Source organism: Oncorhynchus mykiss, chromosome 14, assembly GCF_013265735.2.
Source record: "Oncorhynchus mykiss isolate Arlee chromosome 14, USDA_OmykA_1.1, whole genome shotgun sequence".
Taxonomy (NCBI): Eukaryota; Metazoa; Chordata; class Actinopteri; order Salmoniformes; family Salmonidae; genus Oncorhynchus; species Oncorhynchus mykiss.
In genome coordinates this window covers 21,560,833-21,576,542 of record NC_048578.1, presented here as the reverse complement: position 1 = coordinate 21,576,542, position 15,710 = coordinate 21,560,833, and the positions used below count along the sequence as shown (strand labels likewise).

Genomic DNA, 15,710 nt, shown 5'->3' with positions numbered 1-15,710 from the left:
GAGTTCTTAGCATCTACAGCAGAAGATTCTCACAAATATTTCAACTATTTAATTTGGTGGATTTCTTCATAGGTGTAGTAGAACATAATGGCTGTGTAGTAGAACATAATGGTTGTGTAATAGAACATAATGGTTGTGTAGTAGAACATAATGATTGTGTAGTAGAACATAATGGTTGTGTAGTAGAACATAATGGTTGTGTAGTAGAATGTAATGGTTGTGTAGTAGAACATAATGGTTGTGTAGTAGAACAGAATGGTTGTGTGGTAGAACAGAATGGTTGTGTAGTAGAATAGCATGGCTGTGTAGTAGAACATAATGGTTGTGTAGTAGAACATAATGGTTGTGTAATAGAATGCAATGGTTGTGTAGTAGAATGTAATGGTTGTATAGTAGAATGTAATGGTTGTATAGTAGAATGTAATGGTTGTGTAATAGAATGTAATGGTTGTGTAATAGAATGTAATGGTTGTGTAGTAGAATGTAATGGTTGTATAGTAGAACATTATGGTTGTATAGTAGAACATAATGGTTGTGTAGAAGAACATAATGGTTGTGTAGTAGAACATAATGGTTAAAGAGTATAATATAATGGTTATGTAGAAGAATAGCATGGTTGTGTGGTAGAACATAATGGTTGTGTGGTAGAATATAATGGTTATGTAGTAGAACATAATGGCTGTGTAGTATCATATAATGGTTGTGTAGCAGAACATAATGGTTGTGTAGCAGAACATAATGGTTATGTAGTAGAACACAATGGCTGTGTAGTATCATAGCATGGCTGTGTAGTAGAATAGCATGGCTGTGTAGTAGCATAGAATGGTTGCGTAGTAGCACAATGGTTGTGCAGTAGAATGCAATGGTTGTGTAGTAGAATGTAATGGTTGTATAGTAGAACATAATGGTTGTGTAGCAGAACATAATGGTTGTGTAGCAGAACATAATGGTTATGTAGTATAACATAATGGTTGTGTAGCAGAACATAATGGTTGTGTAGCAGAACATAATGGTTATGTAGTAGAACATAATGGTTGTGTAGCAGAACAGCATGGTTATGTAGTAGAACATAATGGTTGTGTGGTAGAATATAATGGTTGTGTGGTAGAATATAATGGTTATGTAGTAGAACATAATGGCTGTGTAGTATCATATAATGGTTGTGTAGCAGAACATAATGGTTGTGTAGCAGAACATAATGGTTGTGTAGCAGAACATAATGGTTGTGTAGCAGAACATAATGGTTGTGTAGCAGAACATAATGGTTGTGTAGCAGAACATAATGGTTGTGTAGCAGAACATAATGGTTATTTAGTAGAACATAATGGTTATGTAGTAGAACATAATGGTTGTGTAGCAGAACATCATGGTTATGTAGTAGAACATAATGGTTATGTATTAGAACATAATGGTTGTGTAGCAGAACAGCATGGTTATGTAGTAGAACATAATGGTTGTGTGGTAGAATATAATGGTTATGTAGTAGAACATAATGGCTGTGTAGTATCATATAATGGTTGTGTAGCAGAACATAATGGTTGTGTAGCAGAACATAATGGTTGTGTAGCAGAACATAATGGTTGTGTAGCAGAACAGCATGGTTATGTAGTAGAACATAATGGTTGTGTGGTAGAATATAATGGTTATGTAGTAGAACATAATGGCTGTGTAGTATCATATAATGGTTGTGTAGCAGAACATAATGGTTGTGTAGCAGAACATAATGGTTGTGTAGCAGAACATAATGGTTATGTAGTAGAACATAATGGCTGTGTAGTATCATAGCATGGCTGTGTAGTAGCATAGAATGGTTGCGTAGTAGCACAATGGTTGTGCAGTAGAATATAATGGTGTTGTATAGTAGAATGTTTGTGTAGTAGAATAGCATGGTTGTGTAGCAGAACATAATGGTTGTGTAGCAGAACATAATGGTTGTGTAGCAGAACAGAATGGTTGTGTAGCAGAACAGAATGGTTGTGTAGCAGAACAGAATGCTGTGTAGCAGAACAGAATGGTTGTGCAGTAAAATATAACGGTTGTGTAAGTAGCATATAATGGTTGTGTACTAGAATATAAGGATTTTGTACTACAATTGAATGGTTGTGTACTCGAATATAATGGTTTTGTAGTAGAATAGAATGGTTTTGTAGTAGAATAGAATGGTTTTGTGGTTTTGTATTAGAAAATAATGGTTGTGTACTAGAATATAATGGTTGTGTACTAGAATAGAATGGTTTTGTTGTAGAATACAATGGTTTTGTAGTTTTGTTGTAGAATATAATGGTTTTGTAGTAGAATATAATGGTTTTGTACTAGAATATAATGGTTGTGTACTAGAATATAATGGTTTTGTACTAGAATATAATGGTTGTGTAGTAGAATAGAATGGTTGTGTAGTAGACTAGAATGTTTGTGTACTAGAATAGAATGGTTTTGTAGTAGAATAGAATGGTGTTGTAGTAGAATAGAATGGTTTTGTGGTTTTGTATTAGAAAATAATGGTTGTGTACTAGAATATAATGGTTGTGTACTAGAATATAATGGTTTTGTTGTAGAATACAATGGTTTTGTAGTTTTGTTGTAGAATATAATGGTTTTGTAGTAGAATATAATGGTTTTGTACTAGAATATAATGGTTGTGTGGTAGAATATAATGGTTATGTAGTAGAACATAATGGCTGTGTAGTATCATATAATGGTTGTGTAGCAGAACATAATGGTTGTGTAGCAGAACATAATGGTTGTGTAGCAGAACATAATGGTTGTGTAGCAGAACAGCATGGTTATGTAGTAGAACATAATGGTTGTGTGGTAGAATATAATGGTTATGTAGTAGAACATAATGGCTGTGTAGTATCATATAATGGTTGTGTAGCAGAACATAATGGTTGTGTAGCAGAACATAATGGTTGTGTAGCAGAACATAATGGTTATGTAGTAGAACATAATGGCTGTGTAGTATCATAGCATGGCTGTGTAGTAGCATAGAATGGTTGCGTAGTAGCACAATGGTTGTGCAGTAGAATATAATGGTGTTGTATAGTAGAATGTTTGTGTAGTAGAATAGCATGGTTGTGTAGCAGAACATAATGGTTGTGTAGCAGAACATAATGGTTGTGTAGCAGAACAGAATGGTTGTGTAGCAGAACAGAATGGTTGTGTAGCAGAACAGAATGGTTGTGTAGCAGAACAGAATGTTGTGTAGCAGAACAGAATGGTTGTGTAGTAAAATATAACGGTTGTGTAAGTAGCATATAATGGTTGTGTACTAGAATATAAGGATTTTGTACTACAATTGAATGGTTGTGTACTCGAATATAATGGTTTTGTAGTAGAATAGAATGGTTTTGTAGTAGAATAGAATGGTTTTGTGGTTTTGTATTAGAAAATAATGGTTGTGTACTAGAATATAATGGTTGTGTACTAGAATAGAATGATTTTGTTGTAGAATACAATGGTTTTGTAGTTTTGTTGTAGAATATAATGGTTTTGTAGTAGGATATAATGGTTTTGTACTAGAATATAATGGTTGTGTACTAGAATATAATGGTTTTGTACTAGAATATAATGGTTGTGTAGTAGAATAGAATGGTTGTGTAGTAGACTAGAATGTTTGTGTACTAGAATAGAATGGTTTTGTAGTAGAATAGAATGGTGTTGTAGTAGAATAGAATGGTTTTGTGGTTTTGTATTAGAAAATAATGGTTGTGTACTAGAATATAATGGTTGTGTACTAGAATAGAATGGTTTTGTTGTAGAATACAATGGTTTTGTAGTTTTGTTGTAGAATATAATGGTTTTGTAGTAGAATATAATGGTTTTGTACTAGAATATAATGGTTGTGTACTAGAATATAATGGTTTTGTACTAGAATATAATGGCTGTGTAGTAGAATAGAATGGTTGTGTAGTAGACTAGAATGTTTGTGTACTAGAATAGAATGGTTTTGTGCTAGAATAGAATGGTTGTGTACTATAATCAAATGGTTGTGTACTAGAATCTAATGGTTGAGTACTAGAATAGAATGGTGGTGTACTAGAATAGAATGGTCGTGTGCTAGAATAGAATGGTTGTGTACTAGCATTGAACAGATGGTTGCATTTTTCTCTGTTTATACTGTTTCAATTTGACAGTTAGATATGTCCTCTAAATTGCTGTAATGTACCTTATCCATGTTGTTTTGCAACACACACAGACACACTGGAACTTCTCCCATCCCACAACCAATCTGCGTCTCACCTCTCCCTCCACAGCAACGACTGTTCCAGCTGGGGCCTGGTGATTTTTGATTGGCTGTGCCCAAGCCGAGGCTTTTGTTTTGGCCCTTGCTTGTTATTATTATTTATCTTGTTTGTCAATCACCCAGCAGCCATCGCCTGCCTGCCATTTCTAAACATGGCTCTCATCCATATGCATGGGCCCCTCATTACCTGGACTTGCCTTGCTCCTTGGCGGCAGAGCTGCAGGGCCTCCGCAGATGCAGCCGTGCCAGCCTTTGTTCCTGCAGGACTAACAACAACAGGTGACTGGAGCAAGCCTTCCGTATTGTTCCCCGGCTTGGCCATCATTTGCATGGTGTAAAGTGCAAATGTGGGACAGGACGATAAGTATGGCCATGCATCGGGCCCATTGGATTACCGCTTAAGCAGGAAAAGCTGTAAAAAGCCGGTTCCCCCCTCGAGCTTAATTGAAGCCTTTTTTTGGCACGCAGTACCATATCCCCCTTTTCCTGCATCAAATGCTAATTCAACAATGAAATGCGAAATACATTATGCTGATCAAGGAGGCTTGGAGGAAAACAAAACACAAAGGGACTGGATGGAAGGTTGAAGTGGTGGGGAGGCTGGGCTGCTTCAACAGGGATGATGGAGAAGGTTAAAGTGGTGGGGAGGCTGGGCTGCTTCAACAGGGATGATGGAGAAGGTTAAAGTGGTGGGGAGGCTGGGCTGCTTCAACAGGGATGATGGAGAAGGTTGAAGTGGTGGGGAGGCTGGGCTGCTTCAACAGGGATGATGGAGAAGGTTAAAGTGGTGGGGAGGCTGGGCTGCTTCAACAGGGATGATGGAGAAGGTTAAAGTGGTGGGGAGGCTGGGCTGCTTCAACAGGGATGATGGAGAAGGTTAAAGTGGTGGGGAGGCTGGGCTGCTTCAACAGGGATGATGGAGAAGGTTGAAGTGGTGGGGAGGCTGGGCTGCTTCAACAGGGATGATGGAGAAGGTTAAAGTGGTGGGGAGGCTGGGCTGCTTCAACAGGGATGATGGAGAAGGTTGAAGTGGTGGGGAGGCTGGGCTGCTTCAACAGGGATGATGGAGAAGGTTAAAGTGGTGGGGAGGCTGGGCTGCTTCAACAGGGATGATGGAGAAGGTTGAAGTGGTGGGGAGGCTGGGCTGCTTCAACAGGGATACGATGTCCCCATGTACAACATTGGGTCCCAGGGCTGTGACCAGGTCTATAACCAGGGCTGTGACTAGGGTTGTGACCAGGGCTGTGACTAGGGTTGTAACCAGGGCTGTGACCAGGACTGTAACCAGGGCTGTAACCAGGACTGTGACCAGGACTGTAACCAGGGATGTGACCAGGACACTAACCAAGGCTGTGACCAGGACTGTAACCAAGGCTGTGACCAGGACTGGAACCAGGGCTGTGACCAGGGCTCAGGTACAGTGCTTCGTGTCCCTTTGTGTTCTAGTTGAAATGTTGCTCTGGAAAACACGGGCACTTGGGCAAGGGCACACACGCACCATAGACACACACACACAAATTGGTGCATACACCGTTGTGGGTCAGTGCTGCATTGTATAATGGACAGCTACATTAGCTAGAGTGTATGCAGTAGACCCATTCAGACACACATAAAGCTGTATGAATCAGAACTTAGTGTTTTCTTCTTGGAGCTAAACTTTCTTTATCTCAGTGACAGATGGCAAATGAATCTGGGAGAAACATATTCAGATGGCACATTATTCTCCAGACAAACTCATATCATTTCAGTCCAGAATAATAGCTTTCTTCAATTGAGTTTATTTGATTAAGTAATGGTCATATCAACCTTCAATACTGTGTTAAGATCTATCAAAGTGAAATAATTGTATTGCCACAGTGACACAGGTAATATGTGTTTCATCTCAATCCTCTCTGGAGAAGTGGAGATGTCACCTATGTGAAAGCCTCACCTTCTTGTGAGCTTCAGACATAGATTATGTACACTTTAACAAGGTTCTACTGTCTGTCACCTTTATAATGACTAACTAGGACAGATTGGTCGGGAGTTGGGGGCATGACCTGTGGGGCTAACAGCTAGGGGGGACATGGAGTTATGACCTGTGGGGCTAACAGCTAGGGGGGGCATGATCTGTGGGGCTAACAGTTATGGGTGAGATAAGCTCAGACTAAGGATTCAGGAGTTACAGACAACACACAATTAAGATACATACTGTATGTACACATGCAGATATATCCATGCACGTACAAAATATTTAGTCAGCCAGCAATTGTGCAAGTTCTCCTGCTTAAAAAGATGAGAGAGGCCTGTAATTTTCATCATAGGTACACTTCAACAATGACAGACAAAATGAGAAAAAAAATCCACAAAATCACATTGTAGGATTTTTAATGAATGTATTTGCAAATTATGGTGGAAAATAAGTATTTGGTCACCTACAAACAAGCAAGATTACTGGCTCTCACAGACCTGTAACTTCTTCTTTAAGAGGCTCCTCTGTCCTCCACTCGTTACCTGTATTAATGGCACCTGTTTGAACTTGTTATCAGTATAAAAGACACCTGTCCACAACCTCAAACAGTCACACTCCAAACTCCACTATGGCCAAGACCAAAGAGCTGTCAAAGGACACCAGAAACAAAATTGTAGACGTGCACCAGGCTGGGAAGACTGAATCTGCAATAGGTAAGCAGCTTGGTTTGAAGAAATCAACTGTGGGAGCAATTATTAGGAAATGGAAGACATACAAGACCACTGATAATCTCCCTCGATCTGGGGCTCCATGCAAGATCTCACCCCGTGGGGTCTAAATGATCACAAGAACGGTGAGCAAAAATCCCAGAACCACACGGGGTGACCTAGTGAATGACCTGCAGAGAGCTGGGACCAAAGTAACAAAGCCTACCATCAGTAACACACTACGCCGCCAGGGACTCAAATTCTGCAGTGCCAGACGTGTCCCCCTGCTTAAGCCAGTACATGTCAAGGCCCGTCTGAAGTTTGCTAGAGAGCATTTGGATGATCCAGAAGAAGATTGTGAGAATGTCATATGGTCAGATGAAACCAAAATAGAACGTCTTGGTAAAAACTCAACTCGTCGTGTTTGGAGGACAAAGAATGCTGAGTTGCATCCAAAGAACACCATACCTACTGTGAAGCATGGGGGTGGAAACATCATGCTTTGGGGCTGTTTTTCTGCAAAGGGACCAGGACGACTGATCCGTGTAAAGGAAAGAATGGATGGGGCCATGTATCGTGAGATTTTGAGTGAAAACCTCCTTCCATCAGCAAGGGCATTGAAGATGAAACGTGGCTGGGTCTTTCAGCATGACAATGATCCCAAACACACCGCCCGGGCAACAAAGGAGTGGCTTTGTAAGAAACATTTCAAGGTCCTGAAGTGGCCTAGCCAGTCTCCAGATCTCAACCCCATAGAAAATCTTTGGAGGGAGTTGAAAGTCCGTGTTGCCCAGCAACAGCCCCAAAACATCACTGCTCTAGAGGAGATCTGCATGGAGGAATGGGCCAAAATACCAGCAACAGTGTGTGAAAACCTTGTGGAGACTTACAGAAAACGATTGACCTCTGTCATTGCCAACAAAGGGTATATAACAAAGTATTGAGATAAACTTTTGTTATTGACCAAATACTTATTTTCCACCATAATTTGCAAATAAATTCATTAAAAATCCTACAATGTGATTTTCTGGATTTTTTTTCTTCTAATTTTGTCTGTCATTGTTGAAGTGTACATATGATTAACATTACAGGCCTCTCTCATCTTTTTAAGTGGGAGAACTTGCACAATTTGTAGCTGACTAAATAATTTTTTGCCCCACTGTACATGGATGCAAGTACACACACACACACACACACACACACACACACACACACACACACACACACACACACAGTATCCTAAAGAGTAGTACAGTATATCCACTTGCTCAGAGAGTTGCTGTACAGTGCAGCGGTAATGTCTATGAGATCCCTCGATTCCTCTTCACAAACTCCGTAACGTAACTGTTCAGGTGTGCCCAAACTTCAGAATCCTCCACGTTTATTTTGAAAAGGCAAACGTAATGTCACACCAATGACTTTGGAATCTGTCACCCTTGTTCTCCGAATAGCAACCCTCAGTGAGATTCTGAGGTGTTTGTCGGCTTTGGAGTAAGGATCCTGGATTAGGTCTGAGTGATCTACTTTAGATTAGCCGGATGCCACCAGTTCAGTCTACAAAACTTGTCAAAATTTCTGCTTGTAAAGTAAAGAATAAAACAGAAAGAATGTGAAAAGTACGTATGCCTTCTGTTGGTGCTGATGTTAGTTTTGGATTGACAATTTGCAGACTGACAAAATATCCTCTGCAAATACTGTAGCTGATTGTTAAAATATATGTTAAAGGAATATCTGAATCCATGACCATGGGATTTCTACCACCTGTTTTAGCTGATATACTTTAAGTGTTGATAGCGGAGAAAGTGCACCTTCAGTGCACTAGTCAGGAGACAGACAGATGAAATGGAATGAGAACATATTTGTACACACTAGGTTAATTCCTCACTAATGAGATAGTCTACTGTCATTCAACTGGTCTGTTAGAATGTGACGTGGAAGGCATCTGAAGTGACTCCATTTGTAATAGGCATACTCATTTGTCATGACGTGCCTCTTGGTAAAAAAATTATAATAATTGGTCATTATGTTTTTTGTCAATTACTGGTATATTCAATCATACCAAATAAAAAGGCCTTGTTTACATGTTTTTTCAGCACCTCATTTGCATACTGGATATACAAGACACATTGGGAGATTAATCTCATTCCATTATTCTTCCATAATCTGTTTTGAAAGATACCTGCAATTAGCTCCCCTAAAACTACATCAAACCATCACTTTTCCCACCTTTAAAGCATTGGAACTCTGAAACTCATAAAATATATAATTGGAAAAGCTCATGATTCAAATGAAAACGGATGTGGATACCTCTTCAGAATGGCTCTTGTTTGACTGCTCTTCAGTATCAAAATCTTACAGAGGCCTTTCAGCCGTTCAATGCGACTCTCTGTGGAACCGCAGTGGTAAGACGTCAGTCTGACAAAAGCCACATGCTCTGTCTGACGCTTCGCCAAAATCTGTCGGGAAAAAATTATTAAAATGTGAAAATTGCATCTGTCAAACAGATCAAAAAACATCATCTTGCGGTCTTTGAATTGGAGGGGGAAAATCTCAAATGTTTTGGTTGTCAGTCTCCAGCCAGATCGGTAGAGGAAAACAGGGAGTTGTTACCCACTGTATACATCTGTTGAGATTCCCCCTGAATCCTTTGATTCTAAAAACTGTATTGCTTGGAGAACATTTTGTATCGATTGTGCTGTTCCTGTGACTATCATTTGAGATTTGTTGATATTCTCTTCAACTTCACTGTTGGGAATGTTCGCTGCCTGAAGAGAGAATCACAGGCCTGCAACATGAAAAGTTTAGTATTATAGAAAGGGAACAGTGGAGGCCATAGAAAGGGAACAGTGGAGGCCATAGAAAGGGAACAGTGGAGGCCATAGAAAGGGAACAGTGGAGGCCATAGAAAGGGAACAGTGGAGGCCATAGAAAGGGAACAGTGGAGGCCATAGAAAGGGAACAGTCGAGGCCATAGACATAGAAAGGGAACAGTGGAGGCCATAGAAAGGGAACAGTGGAGGCCATAGAAAGGGAACAGTGGAGGCCATAGAAAGGGAACAGTGGAGGCCATAGAACGGGAACAGTGGAGGCCATAGAACGGGAACAGTGGAGGCCATAGAACGGGAACAGTGGAGGCCATAGAACGGGAACAGTGGAGGCCATAGAAAGGGAACAGTGGAGGCCTTAGAACGTGAACAGTGGAGGCCATAGAACGGGAACAGTGGAGGCCATATAACGGGAACAGTGGAGGCCATAGAACGGGAACAGTGGAGGCCATAGAACGGGAACAGTGGAGGCCATAGAACGGGAACAGTGGAGGCCATAGAACGGGAACAGTGGAGGCCATAGAACGGGAACAGTGGAGGCCATAGAAAGGGAACAGTGGAGACCATAGAAAGGGAACAGTGGAGGCCATAGAAAGGGAACAGTGGAGGCCATAGAAAGGGAACAGTGGAGGCCATAGAAAGGGAACAGTGGAGGCCATAGAAAGGGAACAGTGGAGGCCATAGAAAAGGAACAGTGGAGGCCATAGAAAGGGAACAGTGGAGGCCATAGAACGGGAACAGTGGAGGCCATAGAACGGGAACAGTGGAGGCCATAGAACGGGAACAGTGGAGGCCATAGAACGGGAACAGTGGAGGCCATAGAACGGGAACAGTGGAGGCCATAGAACGGGAACAGTGGAGGCCATAGAACGGGAACAGTGGAGGCCATAGAACGGGAACAGTGGAGGCCATAGAACGGGAACAGTGGAGGCCATAGAAAGGGAACAGTGGAGGCCATAGAAAGGGAACAGTGGAGGCCATAGAAAGGGAACAGTGGAGGCCATAGAAAGGGAACAGTGGAGGCCATAGAACGGGAACAGTGGAGGCCATAGAACGGGAACAGTGGAGGCCATAGAACGGGAACAGTGGAGGCCATAGAACGGGAACAGTGGAGGCCATAGAACGGGAACAGTGGAGGCCATAGAACGGGAACAGTGGAGGCCATAGAACGGGAACAGTGGAGGCCATAGAACGGGAACAGTGGAGGCCATAGAAAGGGAACAGTGGAGGCCATAGAAAGGGAACAGTGGAGGCCATAGAAAGGGAACAGTGGAGGCCATAGAAAGGGAACAGTGGAGGCCATAGAAAGGGAACAGTGGAGGCCATAGAAAGGGAACAGTGGAGGCCATAGAAAGGGAACAGTGGAGGCCATAGAAAGGGAACAGTGGAGGCCATAGAAAGGGAACAGTGGAGGCCATAGAACGGGAACAGTGGAGGCCATAGAACGGGAACAGTGGAGGCCATAGAACGGGAACAGTGGAGGCCATAGAAAGGGAACAGTGGAGGCCATAGAAAGGGAACAGTGGAGGCCATAGAAAGGGAACAGTGGAGGCCATAGAAAGGGAACAGTGGAGGCCATAGAAAGGGAACAGTGGAGGCCATAGAAAGGGAACAGTGGAGGCCATAGAACGGGAACAGTGGAGGCCATAGAACGGGAACAGTGGAGGCCATAGCAAGGGAACAGTGGAGGCCATAGCAAGGGAACAGTGGAGGCCATAGCAAGGGAACATAGAAAGGGAACAGTGGAGGCGCCACCTGTATGCTTTGTACGCTCTAAAGAAGCACATGATAGATGACAAAGAGAAACAAGACATGCCATCATATTAAATCTTTATTCCGCAATATCACTTCTATATGTTTTTTAATTGGAGTATCAATGCTGGGAGACGGTTTCTCCACAGTTGTTCCTGTCCTATACAATACTATTCAATACAGTATTTTCTTCCTACTCAAGAAAGACCATAAGTTTCCATGCTCATTCAAATCAAAGTTGATTTGTCACGTGCGCCGAATACAATGCTTACTTACAGGCTCTAACCAATAGTGCAAAAAAGGTATTAGGTGAACAATGGGTAAGTAAAGAAATAAAACAACAGTAAAAAGACAGGCTATATACAGTAGAGGAGGCTATATACAGTAGAGGAGGCTACATACAGACACAGGTTAGTCGGGCTGATTGAGGTAGTATGTACATGTAGATATGGTTAAAGTGACTATGCATATGTGATGAACAGAGAGTAGCAGTAGTGTAAAAGAGGGGGTGGCGGGTGGCGGGACACAATGCAGATAGCCCGGTTAGCCAATGTGCATTGGGCTTTGAGCAGTACAGAAAGTTACACACTATTTGTTGCTCTGTCTTGACGTCATTAGGGATTTCACCAGTCACCAGGAGCCCAAATGAGCGTTCGGTGACTGTAACAGCCCTCCAATAATCTCCCCCAGATGCCGAGTGTGTCTGTATGTGTGTCTGTCTGGAGGCCTGCCGGGAAGGGTCTGGCATAGCCTCATCTAGCACCGGTTTTGACAGAACTACACATATGGCGACGCCTTTGTGTCAATTACCGTCTATGGGGGCTGCTGATAATTAACTAGATGACAGACAAATGAAATAACAATTACACTGAGAAATTCCATCTCCAATTCAAACTCTTTACCTCAACCTAGCAGCTTCAGTCGGTGAAGAAAGTCTTGGAGACAACATCGGAAACGGTCGCAGACAAGGCCACAACACACTTTAATTTTCTGTCTCTTCTTAACGAGCTGCGGCGGAGGAAAACAACACCAATAATCAGATTCTGGGAGCATTAGCGATGATGACTGCTGAGGCTGAATGGTTTCGCTGCTGTGTTATTGCATTTCATTCTGAATCAACGATACGTCGTTGAGGAGGACTTTGTTCTTCAACCCAGGGTAAAGTTCCTCAGACTTGGAAGAGAGGAGAAGAGGAAATAGAAATTCATAATCCCTCTTCACGTGGCGGTGGATCTTTGCTGCTCCGTTGTGGTCCTGTTTCTGCGAGGCCCGTAAAGCTCTCCAAACCAGAAGACAATAAAGTCGAGTGGCAGTTTTAATTGGGTTGAAGCATTTTGGAGGATTCTTGAACAGGTTATTTTCTGATTTGCACTTTCAAAATAACTGGGTTAATATCCAAACATGTTTTGCACAGTAAGATGTGGCTCATAAACTGTGACCATGCTTGTGCTTGCATTTGCTTTCTTTTTCGCTGCAAGGTGGTTGACATCGGTTATCCAAATAATTGTTTTAATAATTATCTTCTATCAAATATGCCATTTTCCTGAAAGACAATAATTTACTTCTATAATGTCTAATAAGCAGTAAGGAAGCAGTGATCAGCAGCTGCACTACAGAGATGAGCACATTGGAGTGACTATTCAATAATCAATAAGGGTTTCTGCCTGAAAGGTCAAGAGCAAATAATTAGCTGTCTCTATTTTTGTCTGGAAAGTCCCAAATGGCACTCTATTCTGTATATTGTGCACTACTTTTAACCAGGGCTCATAGGGCAATTTGGGACGCATCCTAGGTGTTTATGATGCACCCCAACCCCGGAACAATTAAAGAAAACACATATTGTTAGTGAGATCTTTGGAATAACACTGACACCATTGGAAGACCCATCATTAGTACACATCACCATACACTTTTTGGGGGGGAATGTCATGTCTCACATCCCATTCTATGTGCTGTTTCCCAATTGATGTACACTATGATCAACAGCCTTCATTATTGAATTATAATGAGGCTACATAACTGGGCCACACTTCTTTTCTCTAATTGGGAGAACATTCATTGGCTAATATAGAAGCAACACACGTTTTAATATAACTGTTGCAGACCACACTAGAACTGACAAACTCCACACTATTTATTTCCAACTTGGTTGGTTTCTAGACTTTTGAATCCATGGGGGAAGGGGAGAGATGTCATCATTAGTGGACAGTAGAGCCTGGCCAGTGACGGCTCATGGCTGTTCCGTTCCAGGGCAGTGGTCAGTGTGTGTGTGTCCTGGCCTGGTCATATGACAGAGTGCCAGCCTGCTGTCTAAATTAGGGGAGCTAATGAGGGCACATCTAATCCCACTCTTTCTCCTCCTCTTTCTCCTCCTCTTTTTGTTCCTCTTCTTCCTCATCTTTCTCATCCTCCTCTTTCTCCTCTTTCTCTTCATCTTTCTCCTCCTCTTTCTCTTCTTTCTCTTCCATCTTTCCGAGAAGTTGAAAAAAGGTAGCTATGCTTCATTGAATTTATTAAACTGACCTTTCCATGCACAATTAACATTTAATGGGAAGGAGGAAATCCTCTTCCTCCTGCTCATCTTCCTCACTGTTTGGACCTGTATGATAATTGTAAAGCTCGACTTTGGCTTTCTGAAAGTCAAATTCTATTTAAAAACTGAAGTTACTAGGTTAATCTTATTTATAAATGGTAAATTGCCATGTTTTCCAAGGAAGATGATGCAAACCGACAAAGTCGGAATGAAAGTCTCCATTAATCGCCAGCGTTATTACGTGTTTGAACTGTGGTTCGCTGGAGCTCTTACTGAAGTTGTTCCCGTTGAGGTAAATAAATGGATACAGCAGCGAGAGCACTAGATTACCTGACCTTTTCCTAGTCATCCTCCTACCTGCCGCTTCTCCTCTTTGTATTCCCATAGAAACAGTTAGCGTGCTAATTCCAAGATACATGTAGATATGCAATGTTTGTCTGAACCATGTCTGTTCCCTGCGGTGGCGCTTATCTTGAAAGTACTGAATGTATGCAAAAATATCTCATAACCATCCACGCTCTGATGTACTGTACTGGGGTTTGTATGGAACCTTCCGATAATGATTCTAGCTTGGTGCTGTGTGGATGTTCCCAGTGCTGGGTCTTGATTCTAGCTTGGTTCTGTAGAGTAGTTTGTCTCCAAGCTGCCTGAGTGTTCTCTCAGGTGCATTTTGGTGTCCCTGCGGAGGTGAGCAGGGGGCAAACTGTACTGACAGGAGCTGTGTGTGTATATGCTTTTTGTGTCCGTAGGTGTCCATGAATCTGTGTCCTTTAAAATGTTTAAATCCTTCTAGACTGTAATGTGATTTTTGGATTCAAATAAAGCATTTAAATCTGTCTCTGTGTGTGTTTACAGAACCTGATAAAGAACCTACCAGAGCAGAAGGAGCTGAGCGCTCTGGCAGAACTGAAGAATGAGTATGAGGACCTATGTGAGCCTGAACAGTTTGGCATTGTGGTGAGTAGGTCTTACAAAATATACCCTGTTTTACACACACTTACCTACATACCTACAGAGGAAAGGTTTTTCAATTGGTTATTGATAAGGATAGATCCCTCTCTCACTCCCCTCTCTATCTCTCTCTCTCACCCCCTCTATCTTTCTCTCTCCCTCTCTCACCCTCTCTATCTTTCTCTCTCCCCCCCTCTCACTCTCTTCCCACTCCCCCCCTCTCTATCTCTCTCCCCACTCTCACTCTCACCCCCTCTCTCCTTCCCTCGTATTCCAGTGCACCAAACACTACCTACTCTCATAACCACTCCCCTTTCCTCTCTTTCAATTCTGTTCCCTTTCTTTTTGTCACACAGCAGACCCCCACCCTTTCTTTTCTTGCTACTTCACACACCATTATATGTCTAGATCTTCATTAATTAAGGAGGTTAGTGTAGGGCCAAGACAGTAGGGAGGGGACTAGGAAATTAAGAATAGCACCATTGAGAGAGCAATCGGGGAATAGAAAAAGACGGCCTTGAGGCTTTATGCATTATCATACCTATTCATTATCTTAAAGAGCAAGAATGTTTCATAACAAGTCCGATATGGTAGCCTGCTCTTTGACTGACAGAAGCCATGATTTTGATAAATAATAAAGTGTGAAACTTGATTTCAATATAGTAGCTTAATTATGTGTCCTTGTGTTGTGAAAGTCACAGTGTCATTCTTGGCCGAAACAAATTCCATATTCTGGCATAAACCGTCA

The 15,710-nt window shown here is 41.9% G+C and overlaps 1 protein-coding gene across 7 annotated transcripts in view; it reads left to right on the top strand.

Moving 5' to 3' along the window:
- diaph2 (diaphanous-related formin 2) overlaps positions 1–15,710 on the top strand; it is a 693,877-nt gene that overhangs the window by 383,461 nt on the left and 294,706 nt on the right. For all 7 annotated transcript variants that reach the window (XM_036943140.1, XM_036943138.1, XM_036943139.1 and 4 more), the window contains one exon: positions 14,867–14,968. In XM_036943140.1, the coding sequence (XP_036799035.1) occupies positions 14,867–14,968 (102 nt within the window). The remainder of the gene's footprint in view (positions 1–14,866; positions 14,969–15,710) is intronic.